Source organism: Carassius carassius, chromosome 42, assembly GCF_963082965.1.
Source record: "Carassius carassius chromosome 42, fCarCar2.1, whole genome shotgun sequence".
In the NCBI taxonomy this organism is placed as follows: domain Eukaryota; kingdom Metazoa; phylum Chordata; class Actinopteri; order Cypriniformes; family Cyprinidae; genus Carassius; species Carassius carassius.
The window spans coordinates 26,887,154-26,903,409 of NC_081796.1; the positions used below are offsets into that span (position 1 = coordinate 26,887,154).

At 31.6% G+C, this 16,256-nt stretch overlaps 2 protein-coding genes across 2 annotated transcripts in view; both read right to left on the bottom strand.

The window, feature by feature from the left end:
* LOC132124468 (nuclease EXOG, mitochondrial-like) overlaps nucleotides 1–16,256 on the bottom strand; it is a 344,294-nt gene that overhangs the window by 192,660 nt on the left and 135,378 nt on the right. The window lies entirely within an intron of this gene.
* xylb (xylulokinase homolog (H. influenzae)) overlaps nucleotides 14,584–16,256 on the bottom strand; it is a 28,405-nt gene continuing 26,732 nt past the window's right edge. The window contains exon 19 of the mRNA XM_059534653.1: nucleotides 14,584–14,916. Coding sequence (XP_059390636.1) covers nucleotides 14,833–14,916 — 84 coding nt within the window. The 3' untranslated portion in view covers nucleotides 14,584–14,832. The remainder of the gene's footprint in view (nucleotides 14,917–16,256) is intronic.

Genomic DNA, 16,256 nt, shown 5'->3' on the forward strand with positions numbered 1-16,256 from the left:
CCTGTATAAGCGATTGATGACGTCGACTGAGAAGAAAAGATGTTTTATACTGTATGTCGGCAAGTTATTACATTTGATGAAAGATCCTGAAGACAAGCGTCTATTTCACCTCTGATAAATCACTCACAGAACAACCAGAATGAGTCAAAGCCTGTCACGATGCATCTTCACAGATTAAACTTCTGTCTGTTTTCACCTCAAACTTTTACATGGTTTGTGGTTTTACATGGTTTGTTATAAAGCGCATGAGTCATATGGACTACGCTTAGGATATTATAACGATGATTATAACACATCCGCTTTAGATTTCTACAGAATAAAAGAAAGTCATGCAGCTATAACTGATTCCCAGGTGAATTATTGCTTTCACAAGCTCACATTTCTTCTCCTCTCACTCTCAGATCTTTGTTCAGGTGTTTCCACCGGATCTAACGTTCTTCTGCTGGAATATCAATAAATATCAATGAGCGGCTGAAGTGAACAAAGCTTTTCGCTAAATGTTATGACATTTCCCAAAGAATGCGTCGCTGCAACAGAAGAAGGATGAAGGACGTGTTTAAACAGCACATCCATCAATATATGAACATCTTTTCTGTAAAACTGACTCACCGACAGATCTTCCTCCAACACGACACTTACTTCATGAACGTGGGCCTGAAACAACACTGTTTTGTGTAATGGTATATATTATAATATGCATCATATCTTTCTGCTGGAAGTCTATCTGATTAGTGCAAAAAAATTTAAATAAAATAATTGACTTGATAATTGAGGCATTTTATTTTATTTTATTTTATTTTATTTTATTTTATTTTATTTTATTTTATTTTATTTATTTTATTTTATTTTATTTTATTTTATTTTATTTTATTTTATTTTATTTTATTTTATTCCTCTGGCTTTTTATTGAATTTACTCCAAAGTAATCAAATTCCCTAAAATAAAAATTTTACTTATTTTTAGCGCTTCTAAAAGACATATTAAAAACAACTGAAATATTTAAATATTTAAAAATACGGAAAAAAATTAAACATGCATATGAACAAAAAAAATTAAAACTGAAAATATAAAAACAAAAGATAATTAAAAATGTTAATAAATATTATGATAATATATAAATAACACTACTGCAGACTGAAGGTCAAAATTGCAGTTTCAGTGCAGCTTCAAAGAGTTCTACAGGATCCCAGCCGAGGAATCTTCCCTGGTCATAAATAAATAAATAAAGTATATACTTTTTAACGACAAATACTGGTCTTGCACTAGCTGGACTTCAAGCATTACATAATCATGTATAAAAGGTCACGCGTGACATAGGTGGAAGTACAAAATATACATATGTTGCAAAATATGTATACTGTACATTTCTCTTTGAGTTCAGGAGAACATGAAGATCTTCAACTCAATCGTGACTTCAAAAGCATCAGGATGTTGCTTTGTGATTTCATGTTCTCTCGCAGAGAAATAATCCCATTAAACATGCTGATGCTAATTATGCGGCGCATTTGTAAACATGTCAGACTGCATTTGTTGTTGGAAAAAGAACATTGGTTCCAAATGAATAATTCAAACTCAAAGAGATTAACACGAAAGTAGATTTATATTCATGAATGAAGCGTTTTGAAAAAGAAAACCAAACCAGACCACAGAGAAGATGATGATGTGATCCATTACAGTTAACATTTTCACTATTAGGGCCCTATGAAATCTGTTTTATTTTTTCCCAAATTCCGTTAAATTTTTTAAATTCAATTCAAACTAATTTTTTTATGGTTAAATTAAATTGTATTAAGCAAAGAAAATGTCCAATTAATTAAAATAATCAAACTTATACAAATGTAAATAAATAAAAAAAATCACATATTTCTAGCAATTTCTTCAAGTTAAACCGAACTTTTATTTTGACGGGTTGCCATTTGGACCTTTCCATTTCATAGTTGTTCTTAAATTAAATGATAAAATGCTCATAAAGAAAAATATTTAAGTGCACTGGCCTACTGATTAATTTATCCAAACTCACTATGCACTAACTATGTTAACAAATGCAACTTTGATTTTAATATGTCTTTAGTAAATGTTAAAATTAGTCTTAACTAAGATTAATAAATGCTGTAGAAGTATTGTTCATTCATAGTTCATGTCAACTAAAGCCTTAATGTAAAAGTGTTACCACTGACATTTATGTTTCTGCTTCTGAAAGAAAAATGTGACCCAATATTACAAGCATATGCCATAATAAAAGTAACAGACACAACTAATAAGAACATGATAAAACCTCACAAACTCACAGACCAATGTGGATTTATGTATGGATATTGTATCAGAGAAGCATCACAAAACACCTTCAACACATTCATGTCCTCGAGAAACATTGCTGAAGTTCACAAAGTCAAGGATTGTGTGTGATTTGCTCAGGTTGAGGAGCTCATGATCGTCCTGCTCTTATATTTCTGCATTATTTATGAATACGGTCACAACACATGCAGTTTGCGGAGAACATGACTTGTAATTTTCAGCTGTAAGTTGTGAAGGACTTGATTTCCCAGGAGAGCCGTTTGGTCTCTGCTTCTGCATTTGCTTGTCGAGGAAAAGGCTTGAGGAGAAATGTTTATCTGCCTTCATAAAACGCACATATTGTTTTCTCTTGATGGCTATTAAAATAGACTGTGTTTCAAAAGCATAATTACAGTGCAGTGATGGACTACCGTGCATTTAAAGCAGCTCTTTGCTTGTAAAAATCATTTTAGCTGCTATTTCATAGCAGGAATAATATTTGGCCTTGAAAATAATTACAATAAAAAGCCACAACATACTTATCATAATTATGAGATAAAGTCAATCAAGACAATGAGATAAAGTCTCATAATTAATCATTTTTATATATATAATTATGAGTTTCATAATATGTAACGCAAAATCATACATATGACATACTAAGTCATAATTATGAGGTAAAAGGTTGGATTTATGACATCAAAGTCATAACTATGAGATAATTATTACACAAAACAAATTATTTAAAAAAAATCGAAATTATTATGTAAAAATAATTTTGTCATTTAAAATGTATGACATTTAAAGTAAACTGACATTAAAAGATAATTATGAAATAAAAATAAGATTTATTACAAATAAGACATTTATGAAACAAAAAGTCAAATGTAAGGACATAATGTGTTGATTTTGATTTTATCTCATAATTATGTCTCAGCACATTATAGTAACTTGTGTCTGATCATTTTGATTTCTTTCTGATTCTAATTTATTTTAAATATTGCTTTTTGTCATTATGACTTTTAATTATGTCATTATTTATGGAATAAATATTCATAAGTACGACACACTACATCTTAATTATGAGATAAAATGTTGAAATTATGATTATCCAAGTCATAATTATAAGATTTTAAAAAATATCTATTTTATTAAATAAAAACAAAAATCATAATTTTGACATTTTAAAATAAATGTATAGCCTAAAATGTCCATTGACATACTAAGTCATAATTATGAGATAAACATTTATTAAACATTTATTAAAAAGTAATTTGTCTTTTTTTTCCATTTCGACAATTTTGATTTTATCTTATAGTTATGATGTTAAGTTATAATTAATTAAAAACTTACAAGGATCGATGTTATCCATAAGGAATTGTTTGAAGTTTTTAAATTAATGAATAATAAATAAATAAATAAATAAGCGAGATTTGATTTTCTTCATCTGGACTGAATTGGGAGATTTACAGTAAATCAATAAAGAAAATAATAATTTAAAAAAATAATAATAATCAAAAAGTAAGGGATAATGTACATAACCTTGAAATGTTTTGCAATAACAGCCCTCTGGATATACATTATCCCACTTATAACACAGCTAACATATGTAAACCACATATGTAAAAAAAAAAAAATGTAAGCACAAAGCAAGATTAAAGTAAATGTTAATTTACAATCACACCACTTATATGGAATTTCACCACATAAATAAGGCAAAAAAGGAAAGAAAAGAATATTAGCATGACTTGATTTTATCCATCTTGAAAGTATTGGATGATTTAAAATAAATCAATCAATAGATACATATTGAAGAGAACAGATTTCAGATTTAGCTTTGGGTTAACAACAGTATGCTGTGCCTAGATTATGTCATCATAAAAATAAAGCAGCTTCACTGCTGACGTGAAACATGAATTAAAAGAGCAAATAAAATCAGTTCTTTATTCCTAAAAGATGTTGATATGCAGTGCATGTTTGATACTGTTCAGTTTGTAAGCTGCAGAATCGGGCCGCTCTCACGTTACGTAAGCCACACATCTGCATTATATAACTGATATGAATAACACGGCGCCGAGGTGAGGGGGTACGGAAAATGCAAATAATGTCTGCAGTCAAACTGCTGGAGTCTGAATGTACAGCTGCTTCTGTAGAAACACTAGAGATAACAAACTCACATATGAACCACTCTTCACACGAGAGGAAACATGTGCATCAAATGTGTGTATTAACATTGTTAATGCTTTCGCAAACATGAACTTTCAATGAAAAAAATAAATAAATGTGTGTGTGTGTGTGTGTGTGTGTGTGTGTGTGTGTGTGTGTGTGTGTGTGTGTGTGTGTGTGTGTGTCTAATTTAATAATGATTCGGATTCTGATTTTCATGTCATATTTCTCATAATTTATACCATAAGTCTTATGTTATACCAAGTCAAGATTATAACCAAGTCATTCTGAAAAGTCATTATATCATATCACTTTTATGAAAAACATATATGTAAATATTATTAATAAAATTCCATAAATTGTTAAAATTATAATAATTATTTTCAATAATTAAAATAATATTAAATATTATATAAAATAACATGTAATATATTTACGTAATTATAAAAATACGAATTTTCATTTTTTTGATATATTTGAAGTATGTGTATGTTTTTCAACACACACACACACACACACACACACACTTTTAAGTGCATTATAATACACTTTTATAATACACTATTATATTTTGATATAATACTAATATATTTATATTTGTATTACTTTTATATACTTAAATTTGTATTGCATTTGAACAGTTTTGCATAAAACCTTTATTTATATGAAATGATACGTATAAAATTCAGATGCAATATATATCCATATGCAAAACCTTTTTTTTTCTCACCAACTAAAGTGACATTACAGAACCAGCATCTGACAACATGCAGACAGAAACACAGTTTGTGGTCAGTCTTCATGAAGATCTTGTGTATCTCTGACCAAACATCCTTTCGTTCTCAAACTTTACGGCTGTTTTTATCGCCATGTTTTATAACGAGTAACATTACAGCATCCGTTAATATAAAAATCCACATGCAAAATTTCATGCAAAAGGTGTATGTTATTACTTCCCTGTCACTGAACCAAAGTCCCACACTATGAATATTCATGCTTTCTTAGTTTTATTAATGAGGAAGAAGAGCACCTGACCTTTATCATCCTACGCCCTCATGATGGAAAGATCAATTCTGAGTTTTAATGTCATTCAGACACAGAAACATATGCATGTCTTATTTACTTTCAGAAAACCTCGTGACATAAAGCTGGAGGGAAATACTCCTGCAGATCAGCATTAGTTGGATCTAGTTAATGTTTCTAACGCATTAACAGGCCATTCACAAGCAATTACCTTTTTCATGTGAACTTTAGAATTAAATGTCAGGATCTCATTGTACATTAGGCTAATGCGTGCCGTCATTATAATCCAATCCCTGCTGCTGATGGGAAACTTTACCCAGCCTGACCTGTAACAGCATCTCAAACACTTTGAGCTAAACCTGAACAACCCAACATACAGGGACTGCCTGTTATAAATAGTAATATGGGTTTCTGCATATATATATATGGAACAGCATAAATAATGACAGAATTGTAATTTCCACTGAACTATGCCTTTACGATCCTCTCAAAAGGGAAACTAAATAATGGCCTGTTGATCGACGGGTCTTGAGAAGGTTGATCTGATCCGAATCTTCAGAGGTCATCAGCATATATTGATTGTAGTCGAGCTCGGTCTCTTTTGCACCTTTAAATAAAAAGCTCAACCAATTTCCTCAGTGATGCGGCAGCGACATGAAAGTTTAATGCTGCAAACGTCCGGCACAAATACTGCCGTGAAAAAAGCTGTGCAGACTTGTGAAAATTTAATGCCGATCTCCTTCTGACAACCCAGACACAATGTGACTTTAGCTGTTTGGGTTTCTGCTCACCTTCCTCAAGTCCTTGAGTTTCCTCTCCACAGCTGAAAGACACACGTCATTCCTTCATTCATTAATCCATTAATTAATCCATTAATTCCTTAATTAATTAATTAATCCATTAAAGGAACCAATGAAGGAACAAACGAATGAATGAAGGAATGGATGAATTAATGAATCATTTGTTTGTTCATTCATTAGTTCATTCATTCATTTATTCATTCATTTATTCATTCGTTTGTTCCTTCATTAGTTCCTTCATTAATTCCTTCATTCATTAATTCCTTAATTAATTCATTCATTAATTCCTTTAATTCATTCATTCCTTCATTCATCCATTCATTCATCCATTCATTCCTTCATTAATTCATCCATTCATTCATCCATTCATTCATTCATTCCTTCATTAATTCATCCATTCATTCATCCATTCATTCATTCATTCCTTCATTAATTCATTCATTCATTAATCCCTTCATTCATTCATTCATCCATTCATTCATTCATTCCTTCATTAATTCATCCATTCATTCATCTGTTCATTCATTCATTCCTTCATTAATTCATTCATTCATTAATCCCTTCATTCATTCATTCATCCATTCATTCATTCATTCCTTCATTAATTCATCCATTCATTCATCTGTTCATTCATTCATTCCTTCATTAATTCATCCATTCATTCATCTGTTCATTCATTCATTCCTTCATTAATTCATTCATTCATTAATCCCTTCATTCATTCATTAATTCATTCATTAATTCATTCCTCAATTAATTCATTCATTCCTTCATTCATTCCTTCATTAATTAATTAATTCATTCATCCATTCATTCATTCATTCCTTCATTAATTCATCCATTCATTCATCTGTTCATTCATTCATTCCTTCATTAATTCATCCATTCATTCATCTGTTCATTCATTCATTCCTTCATTAATTCATTCATTCATTAATCCCTTCATTCATTCATTAATTCATTCATTAATTCATTCCTCAATTAATTCATTCATTCCTTCATTCATTCCTTCATTAATTAATTAATTCATTCATCCATTCATTCATTCATTCCTTCATTAATTCATCCATTCATTCATCTGTTCATTCATTCATTCCTTCATTAATTCATCCATTCATTCATCTGTTCATTCATTCATTCCTTCATTAATTCATTCATTCATTAATCCCTTCATTCATTCATTAATTCATTCATTAATTCATTCCTCAATTAATTCATTCATTCCTTCATTCATTCCTTCATTAATTAATTCATTCATTCATCCATTCATTCATTCATTCATTCCTTCATACATTCCTACATACATTTTACCGTTTAGATATGCAGATTCACGTATAAAACCTGTAAAAAATTGGTATTAATAATTATTAATATTAATAATGATAAAACTAATAATAATAATAAAAATTTAATATATGTATATATTTTCTTTAGTTTTTTTTTTATACGCTTAAATATTATTTAAAAATATTTTAGATATTTATATAAAATTTATTGTAAAAACTACCCTTTTAAATTAACGGATATCAATTTTAAAAATATGGAAAATATTCTTTTTATTTCGGTTTTCGGTTTATTATTACATAAAAATAAGTGAGGTGTGATTGGTTGTTAAACATGTCAATCAGGCATCACTATATCTAAAAAAAAAAAAGTAAGCTGCAATATTCCTCGTCTGTGAATCGTGAGATGAAAAAGACAGACACAGAACTATGGTTGTTGAGATCAGGACATTATAATACTTCCTCACGCTATGTGAAATCAAGCACATGTCGTCATCCAGGTGAACAGACAGGAGTACAGCTGTGAGACTCTCACATCCTCCATAGATCATCATGAGGAAATCATGAGTCGCTGTAAATCAGCCCACAAGCGCGTCCTCCGAAGACGAGAACGTCTTCATCAAGCTCCCTCATTACAGTATGTGTTCACAGGGGTCACTTCAAAGGTCACATGATGATAGACATAACACAACATGACAGAGTTGCGCAGTTCTCCTGACATTCAAGTGTTTTTAGTGCACTGCTACACAGTTGCTAAGCTGTTCTGCTCATGTAGAGAGCCAGACGAGAAGGTCTTAATTGTCTTAATGTGCCGGTGACTGACCTGCTATGACATGGAGCCATTCGTCATGTTAGACACAGATGCGTCCTCATAACCTGCCACCGTTTCCTCTCATATAGGAGTGACACTGGTCCGTCCTGATGGATGTTTGTCTTTCTAGATGACTCGTGCAGTGATGATGACTGTGTCCAAACATACAGACAGAAGAAGAGATCTGAGCACTTAAGGGAGCAGCTCGTCCAAAGAAAGACAGTCCTGTCACAATGTATTCACATTTCATTCATGAAACAAATTTAGGTTATAAAAATGCTGTGGGAACATTGTTTTGATATATTAAAATGTCCAGTTTTCTTAATTATCATCATGACGTCATTTAAAGGTTACAAAAATGTTTCTCTCAACGTTCTATAAACTTTAAATAAAAATGTTATTTGAACGTTTATTTTCAATACTTTAATAACATTAAAATGTCCATGTTTTCATCATTTAAAGCATTATTTAAAGTTTTTCGAAACAGTTATTACAACGTTACACTATCTTTATTTTCTCCCCAAATGTAACATTATTAGAATGTTTATTTTTAATAACATTAAAATGTCCACAAAGAAATCTGAGCGTATCCTAACAGAAAACGCTCTCGGAACATCAGATAACGTTCTGATACAAAGTTATTAACAAATGATCGACCAGTAACGTTCCTGTAAAGTGATCTGGTCTTTCTTAAAACGTAAGAACAAAAACATTTCTCATCAAAAAAAATTTCTAAAACATTATTTTAAATGTCACTACTTGTTTTAAGTAACATTTCAATGATGTTTGTACAATGATGTAATGGAATGTTCCTCAGCAATAAATGGAAGCAGTATGTTGCAATGCATTCTGGGATTACCTTTCCTTGAAAGACACATGCAATGCTGCGCCTTTGATGTTATAAAACATATAATTCCTTTAAAAAATACAGACTCAAATCAGTCATCTGTGAGTACTATCAAATTAATGTGAAGCAGAATAGATTATATGATACTGTAATAAGAAAAACGTTGAGAAGCAGGAAAAACAATCATTTGTTCTCCATTAAATTTGGCTGCTGTTTATGAGACGCAACTATTTCCCTCTGTGATTTAAAGTTCGTATCTCAATAATTGTTCATGTTCTCCAATGTCAGTTAATTGTCACAGTCAGATGCATAAATATCTAATTTAATTTTACATTGACATTAATTTTATTTTACATTTTCAATTATTAGTTTTCCATCAGCTCATTAACCCTGGTTTGGGAAACCCTTAAGTAATGTAAAGTTTAATGCATTTGATGATGAAGATAATGAAGAATGGAATATATTTAATTTCTCTTGGTTTCGTTTTTGTATTATAATAATCCCATTCAAATCTATAAACAAGGTCATACACTTAAAAGAATTATTCATTGAATTTACTAAAAAAAAATGTATGGTAAGTGGTTGCAATCCATTTATTTTAGCTACATTTAAATACATTTTGCTGAAAGTTAATCAACTAAATTAGTTTATTTAAATATAGCTACAATGAATTGATTGCAACCACTTACCATAAAAACATTTAGTAAATTCAAAGAATCATTTTTTTCAGTGTAGGTAATCTGAAAGTAAACCAAAAGTAATCAGAATACATAACTTAAAAAGAGTAATCAAAATTAAATCGTTTTCATCATGTAATTTGTGACCCTGGACCACAAAAGCAGTCATAAGGGTCAATTTTTAGAAATTGGGACTTATGTTCGGAGGACAATATTCGTCTGAGATACAACTATTTGAAAATCTGGAATCTGAGGGAGCAAAAAAATCTAAATATTGAGAAAATCATCTTTAAAGTTGTTCAAATTAAGTTCTTAGCAATGCATATTACTAATCAAAAATTAAATTTTGATATATTTACAGTAGGAGATTTAGAAAATATCTTCATGGAACATGATCTCTACTTAATATCCTAATGATTTATGGCATAAAAGAAAAATGTATAATGTTGACCCATACGTTGTCTATTGCTACAAATATACCCCAGAGACTTAAGATTGGTTTTGTGCAATCTGTAATCAGTAGCAGACTGTAAGTAATCAGAATGGATAGCATGCTCTTCTGTCAGGGACCAAGCAGTTAAGCAAGAGGAGTCGCAAGGGAAATTAAAAAATAAGGATTTTTATTTCCCAAAAATCATGACAACAAAGTGAAAATAAAGGTTTGGGCCCAAAAACAAAAGTCAAATAAACAAACAGTAACTAAAGCTCTAAACAAAAAATACAACTAACTCTTACAAAGAAACAACGGGGACTTATATATTGGCTGATCAGACCAATTTTAACACACAGGGGAAGACTAACAACAACAACACTTCTACACAAGCTACAAATAACAGCAAAATCTACATAAAACTTATTCCAAAAGTAATAAACATTTAATTAATCTAAATTCAACAAAAGTACTCAATATAATATAAATCCAAACCCCAGAATATCTAAGCAGAGAATGAGCTATCCCCCCAGGACATAAACAATGGTAGTGTCCAATTAGGCCACCTCCCCTATAAAACTGCTCCTGCTCCAACCGCCACCCCTTTAAGCCAGCCAACTTCCTGGATCTCTCCCGGGTGTGGAATCCAACACTGGTAAGCTCAGAAACAAATAATTACACAAACAAAATGACAAAAGTAACTAATGGTGAGCGCTCCCAAAACTATACTTCTGTATGGTCAACTAAATAAAATACAATGTATGTGAAATGACCTTTGTGTCCTGTGAGTTATTTGTAACTAAATAAATGTTTGCAACAAATGTGAATGAAAAATGCATACAAACTAATCCTAAAGAAAAACAGCACAAACTAAGTACATGAGGTTACCGCTCTTAAACTGGTTGTGAGGCCATGGCTGTGGCCTTCACATCTTCCAAACAAGGAAGATGTTGAGATGTAACTGAGGACTCATAAAGTCTCAAGAGCTGGGAAAGAGATCAGAAACACACCATTGCTTTTTCAAGAAGCATATGCTTGATTCATCTTCTTCCATTGTAAAGCAGTCACTGGTAAGTCTGCAGAAAATAATGCACGTCCTTGCATTACCCAATTATACATTCCCGGATCAATTAAAGTGTCAGGTTTGATTTTACTGGGATGCATTAGGATGTCAGGCGTGACCGAGTGCCATTCTGGATAAATCACTGTCAGCGCTGACGCTGTCATAGTGTCAGACTGAAGAATAATGCAGCAGAGAGAGAAACACACTAAAACCCTTCACTCTGAGTGAGAGAAACACACAAGCTGCTTCACTTATTCTCCTGCTCTCATGTGTCGAAAACAGCAGTGAGTTCATTTTCCATTGAATTCGCTTCAGCGGGAAACCCTGAGAAATATTTCCAATCCGGCTGATGCACCTGGACGAGGTTCAGGAAACCATTTAGTAAGAACTTTCTCTATTTCACAGCAAATGCATTACAGTAATAACTCACCCTGAAATGATCGTTCACGCTTCCATTGTTCCAAACAAATAATGAAATGCATGTCCCTGCTGCATACTTTAGTACCAGTATTATGTGTTTATGAACACAGTCTTAAGTAACACGTTCATTACTTTACGTCTGTGCTTGGTAAGTTGTTATAAAAAAGTAATTAATTACTAGCTATTATTTACATCTTCAACAGTGCTTTTAGATTACTGTAGCCTACTAATTCATCTCTTTATTGATTACAATTGAATTACTTAGGTTACTTCCTAAATCCCATATTATCCTCGACCAGCAGAAAAATATAAGCATAGACATGAGACTGCTTTTAATTCTTTCAAATTAATTCTGGTTTTTACTTAATATAATAATATAATAAAATAAAATTGCATAAATTATTCTTAATCTAACCGAAGCATTTAAAGGGAGAAGGTTATATTAAAAATATTAATTTTAACATTAGATGATCAATTTTGATGTTATATTTCAATATTGATTAACATAGAATTGGTCAATATTTAAGGTAATTACAGCAGAAGTAACTGTAATTACAGAAAAAAGGGAAAAGTAATTAAATTAGGCTACATTAATTACTTATTAATGACTTAAACACAATGCTACATGAAAACAACTCAAATAAAATAAATATTTTTAAAAAATCATTTTAATTTAGTTTAACTTGATATACTAAAATAACTCAAATTAAAAAGCGAAATAAAAATGTATTAAAATATTAGTAAATTCTAAGAAAAATACACAAAATGACCAAAATTAAAACAGAAAATATAAAAGTATAAACTAGTTTAAAACATAAAAAATCTATAATATCAATAAAAACCATCTCTGACTGACACTATAAATAACAAATGATTATCTCGATCAGGCTATCATGATTTTATAAAATATGTATTCTTTTTTTTCTCTTAAAAATCTATTTCAAGAATTTTTGTTGGTTTTAGTTTTAATTACATTTGGCTAAAACCTAATGTGATGTCAGAGCAAAGCTCATAAATCATCAGCAGAAGCGCATGTGTAGATAAATTAAGATGCATATTAATTAGATGATATGAACCTGACTGTAATGATCTGAAACGTTCACAAAAGCTGAAACAAATCTATCATCAAAACATTTAACTAAAATACAAGTCCATAATCTATAATAGATTACTTTAACAAATGAAAACAAAAACAGAAACTATAAAAATAAAATCTAATTAATAAAATTACGTATATCAATGATACTAAAATAGCGCTGCTAACTTTCTAATAATTTCAGCAAGGATGCATAAAATTGATCAAAAGTGTCAGTAAAGACATTTATAATGTTACAAAAGATTTAGATTTGTTTCTTAACTTTAACAAAGCAAGTCTAATGACAAAATGGCTTCAATTGATGTGTTACTAAAATGTCTTTAGTTGAAATAAAAATAAATAAAAAATGTAAATGCATTTTATTTCAGCTTACTATTAAAAAACTCAAATATGGTGCACACGGGGTTAAAACGCACACAGCCACTGGTGCACAAGGGGTTAAAACACACACAGCCACTGGTGCACAAGGGGTTAAAACACACACAGCCGCTGGTGCACACGGGGTTAAAACACACACAGCCGCTGGTGCACAAGGGGTTAAAACACACACAGCCGCTGGTGCACACGGAGTTAAAACACACACAGCCACTGGTGCACACGGAGTTAAAACACACACAGCCGCTGGTGTACAAGGGGTTAAAACACACACAGCCGCTGGTGCACACGGAGTTAAAACACACACAGCCACTGGTGCACACGGAGTTAAAACACACACAGCCGCTGGTGTACAAGGGGTTAAAACACACACAGCCGCTGGTGCACACGGAGTTAAAACACACACAGCCGCTGGTGCACACGGAGTTAAAACACACACAGCCGCTGGTGTACAAGGGGTTAAAACACACACAGCCGCTGGTGCACACAGGGTTAAAACACACACAGCCGCTGGTGCACAAGGGGTTAAAACGCACAAAGCTGCTGGTGCACACGGGGTTAAAACACACACAGCCGCTGGTGCACACGGAGTTAAAACACACACAGCCGCTGGTGCACACGGAGTTAAAACACACACAGCCGCTGGTGTACAAGGGGTTAAAACACACACAGCCGCTGGTGCACACAGGGTTAAAACACACACAGCCACTGGTGCACAAGGGGTTAAAACGCACAAAGCTGCTGGTGCACACGGAGTTAAAACACACACAGCCGTTGGTGCACACGGAGTTAAAACACACACAGCCGCTGGTGCACAAGGGGTTAAAACGCACAAAGCTGCTGGTGCACACGGGGTTAAAACGCACAAAGCCGTTATTATTATATAAAATAACAAATAAATAAAAAGGTAGTTGGAGGAACTTTTTATTTCAAAATGAAGAATTTTTTCACAGTTGCACAGGTTTATATCTCACAGTTCTGACTTTTTTAAGAATTACAAGAAAACAAACTCTGAATTGTGATACTAAAAGTCACAATTAAGTTTATTTTATTAATCCCATGATGGAAACGATGATTAGGGTTAACCCTAACACTAACCAATAAAAAAATAATCTAGTAAAAATGACAAAAACACAACAAAACGACAAAATCTTTAAAATTAAAATAGAAAATTAAACACTATGTTGTTAAATCATGGTACAGGAGGATTTTGAAAGTTAAACAGCAGCATAGCATTCAGTCCGAGTGTGTTGCTGTGGTCAGAGATCTCCAGACGGATGGATTTGCATCATAAGTTAATTGAGTTATCAGAGTAGGATGACATTGATCAGACAGGACTGTCAAAATCTTTATTTGTAAAATGCACAGAGAGCTCAAGCACATCACATGTACTTTGCATGCTTAAAAACAACTAGACTGTTTTATTTTAATTAACAGCATCATTTATTTATTATATAACTGCAAAATAACTAAAAATATATATTTTAATGATTATAAAATACGAGTTTTGACTTTCATCTGCATGCATTAGTAAAAGCGGCTGCATCTGTGTTTGTTTGTATGAGTCTCACAGCAGATGGAGTGATTTCTGACGGTCTTTGAGAAGTTGAGCCTCCAGCTCTGCGTATCGGAGCATCAGCGGCGAGTAAACCTGCAACCACAGGAACAACACGTCAGTGAACAGATCCAAACACGTCCGTGAAAGAGCTTTTACCATCCGCACTTTCTATAGGACAAAACAAAAGATCTCTGAAAAGATGTCTTTTGTCCTTGAGGAACTCATCTGGGAGTATATTTCCACCATATCATGCTCATGCACAGGAGAAAACACTCATTTATTCCAAAGACTAAGAGGTATAAGGTTGAAAAAAGGGAAAATACCAATTCATAAACACTTACAGTCAGTAAATTCTCTCGAGTCACTCATCACTCACAGCGGTGGAAAAATAAAGCGATCGTCCTTTACCATGGTAAAAAAACACTGTAATACAGACTTGAGTGGATTTTTGATTTTATCGACTGGTGGCAAAGGCAAATATTATCCAATGATTAATGAATAATTACCTTTATTATTATGTATAATGATGATAATTTGTATTATTTTGTAATAACTATTAAAGTTATTATATATTTATGTTTTATTATTATTATTATGCTTTATTATTATTGTTTATTTTGCATAAAATTATTACTATTATTATTAGTGTTGTATATATAGTAGTTCTTATATTATTTTTGTGTTTAATGATGATGATGATTATTTTCATTATTGAATTGATTTAATTTATTTGGAGGGGGGCCATAATTTAAAAACAAAAACAAAAAAAGGCATTAAACTCGTGAAAAATCCTCTATTTTCTAGCCTAGAGTTTTGCGTGTTAAAGCGCAGCATGAATCATTTGAGATGATTGAGTTGTAAATCCACAGCTCTGGCTGAAATGTGTCGCCTACTGGCTGTAATCAATTTACAATAAGACCTTCGTTTTAAACGGGAGAGTAAATAACGACCGATAAGCCAGAGGAAGCAATTCGATTTGAGGAACTTCAGCTGATTAAGAAGAAACTTGCTAAAAAAGGGATTCAGAACTTTATGGAGTCGCCTTACCAGGCATCAGACATACTAGGGTTATTATTTAACAGTGACATTATAAAACAAAACAAAAATATTATAGTTTTGGTTGACATCAGTTAATTACATTAACTAATGTTTTTTGTAGTAATAATAATAAAATTTATATTTTAGACTTATTTAAGTATTATTTATATAATATTGTATTTATTAATATTTTCGAGTAACTTTTATTTGTATATTTTAAGTTGTCATTTTAATTTTAGTTTAAGTTTTAGTTATTGTATGCGCTTTTTGTCATTTTTATTTTATTTCATTAATTTATTTTCATTTTAGTCACTTTTAATAATTGGACTAAAACTTATTTATTTCTGTTAGTGGCAAACGCAAATATTAGGTTTATAAGTCTTTACATTTTTTTC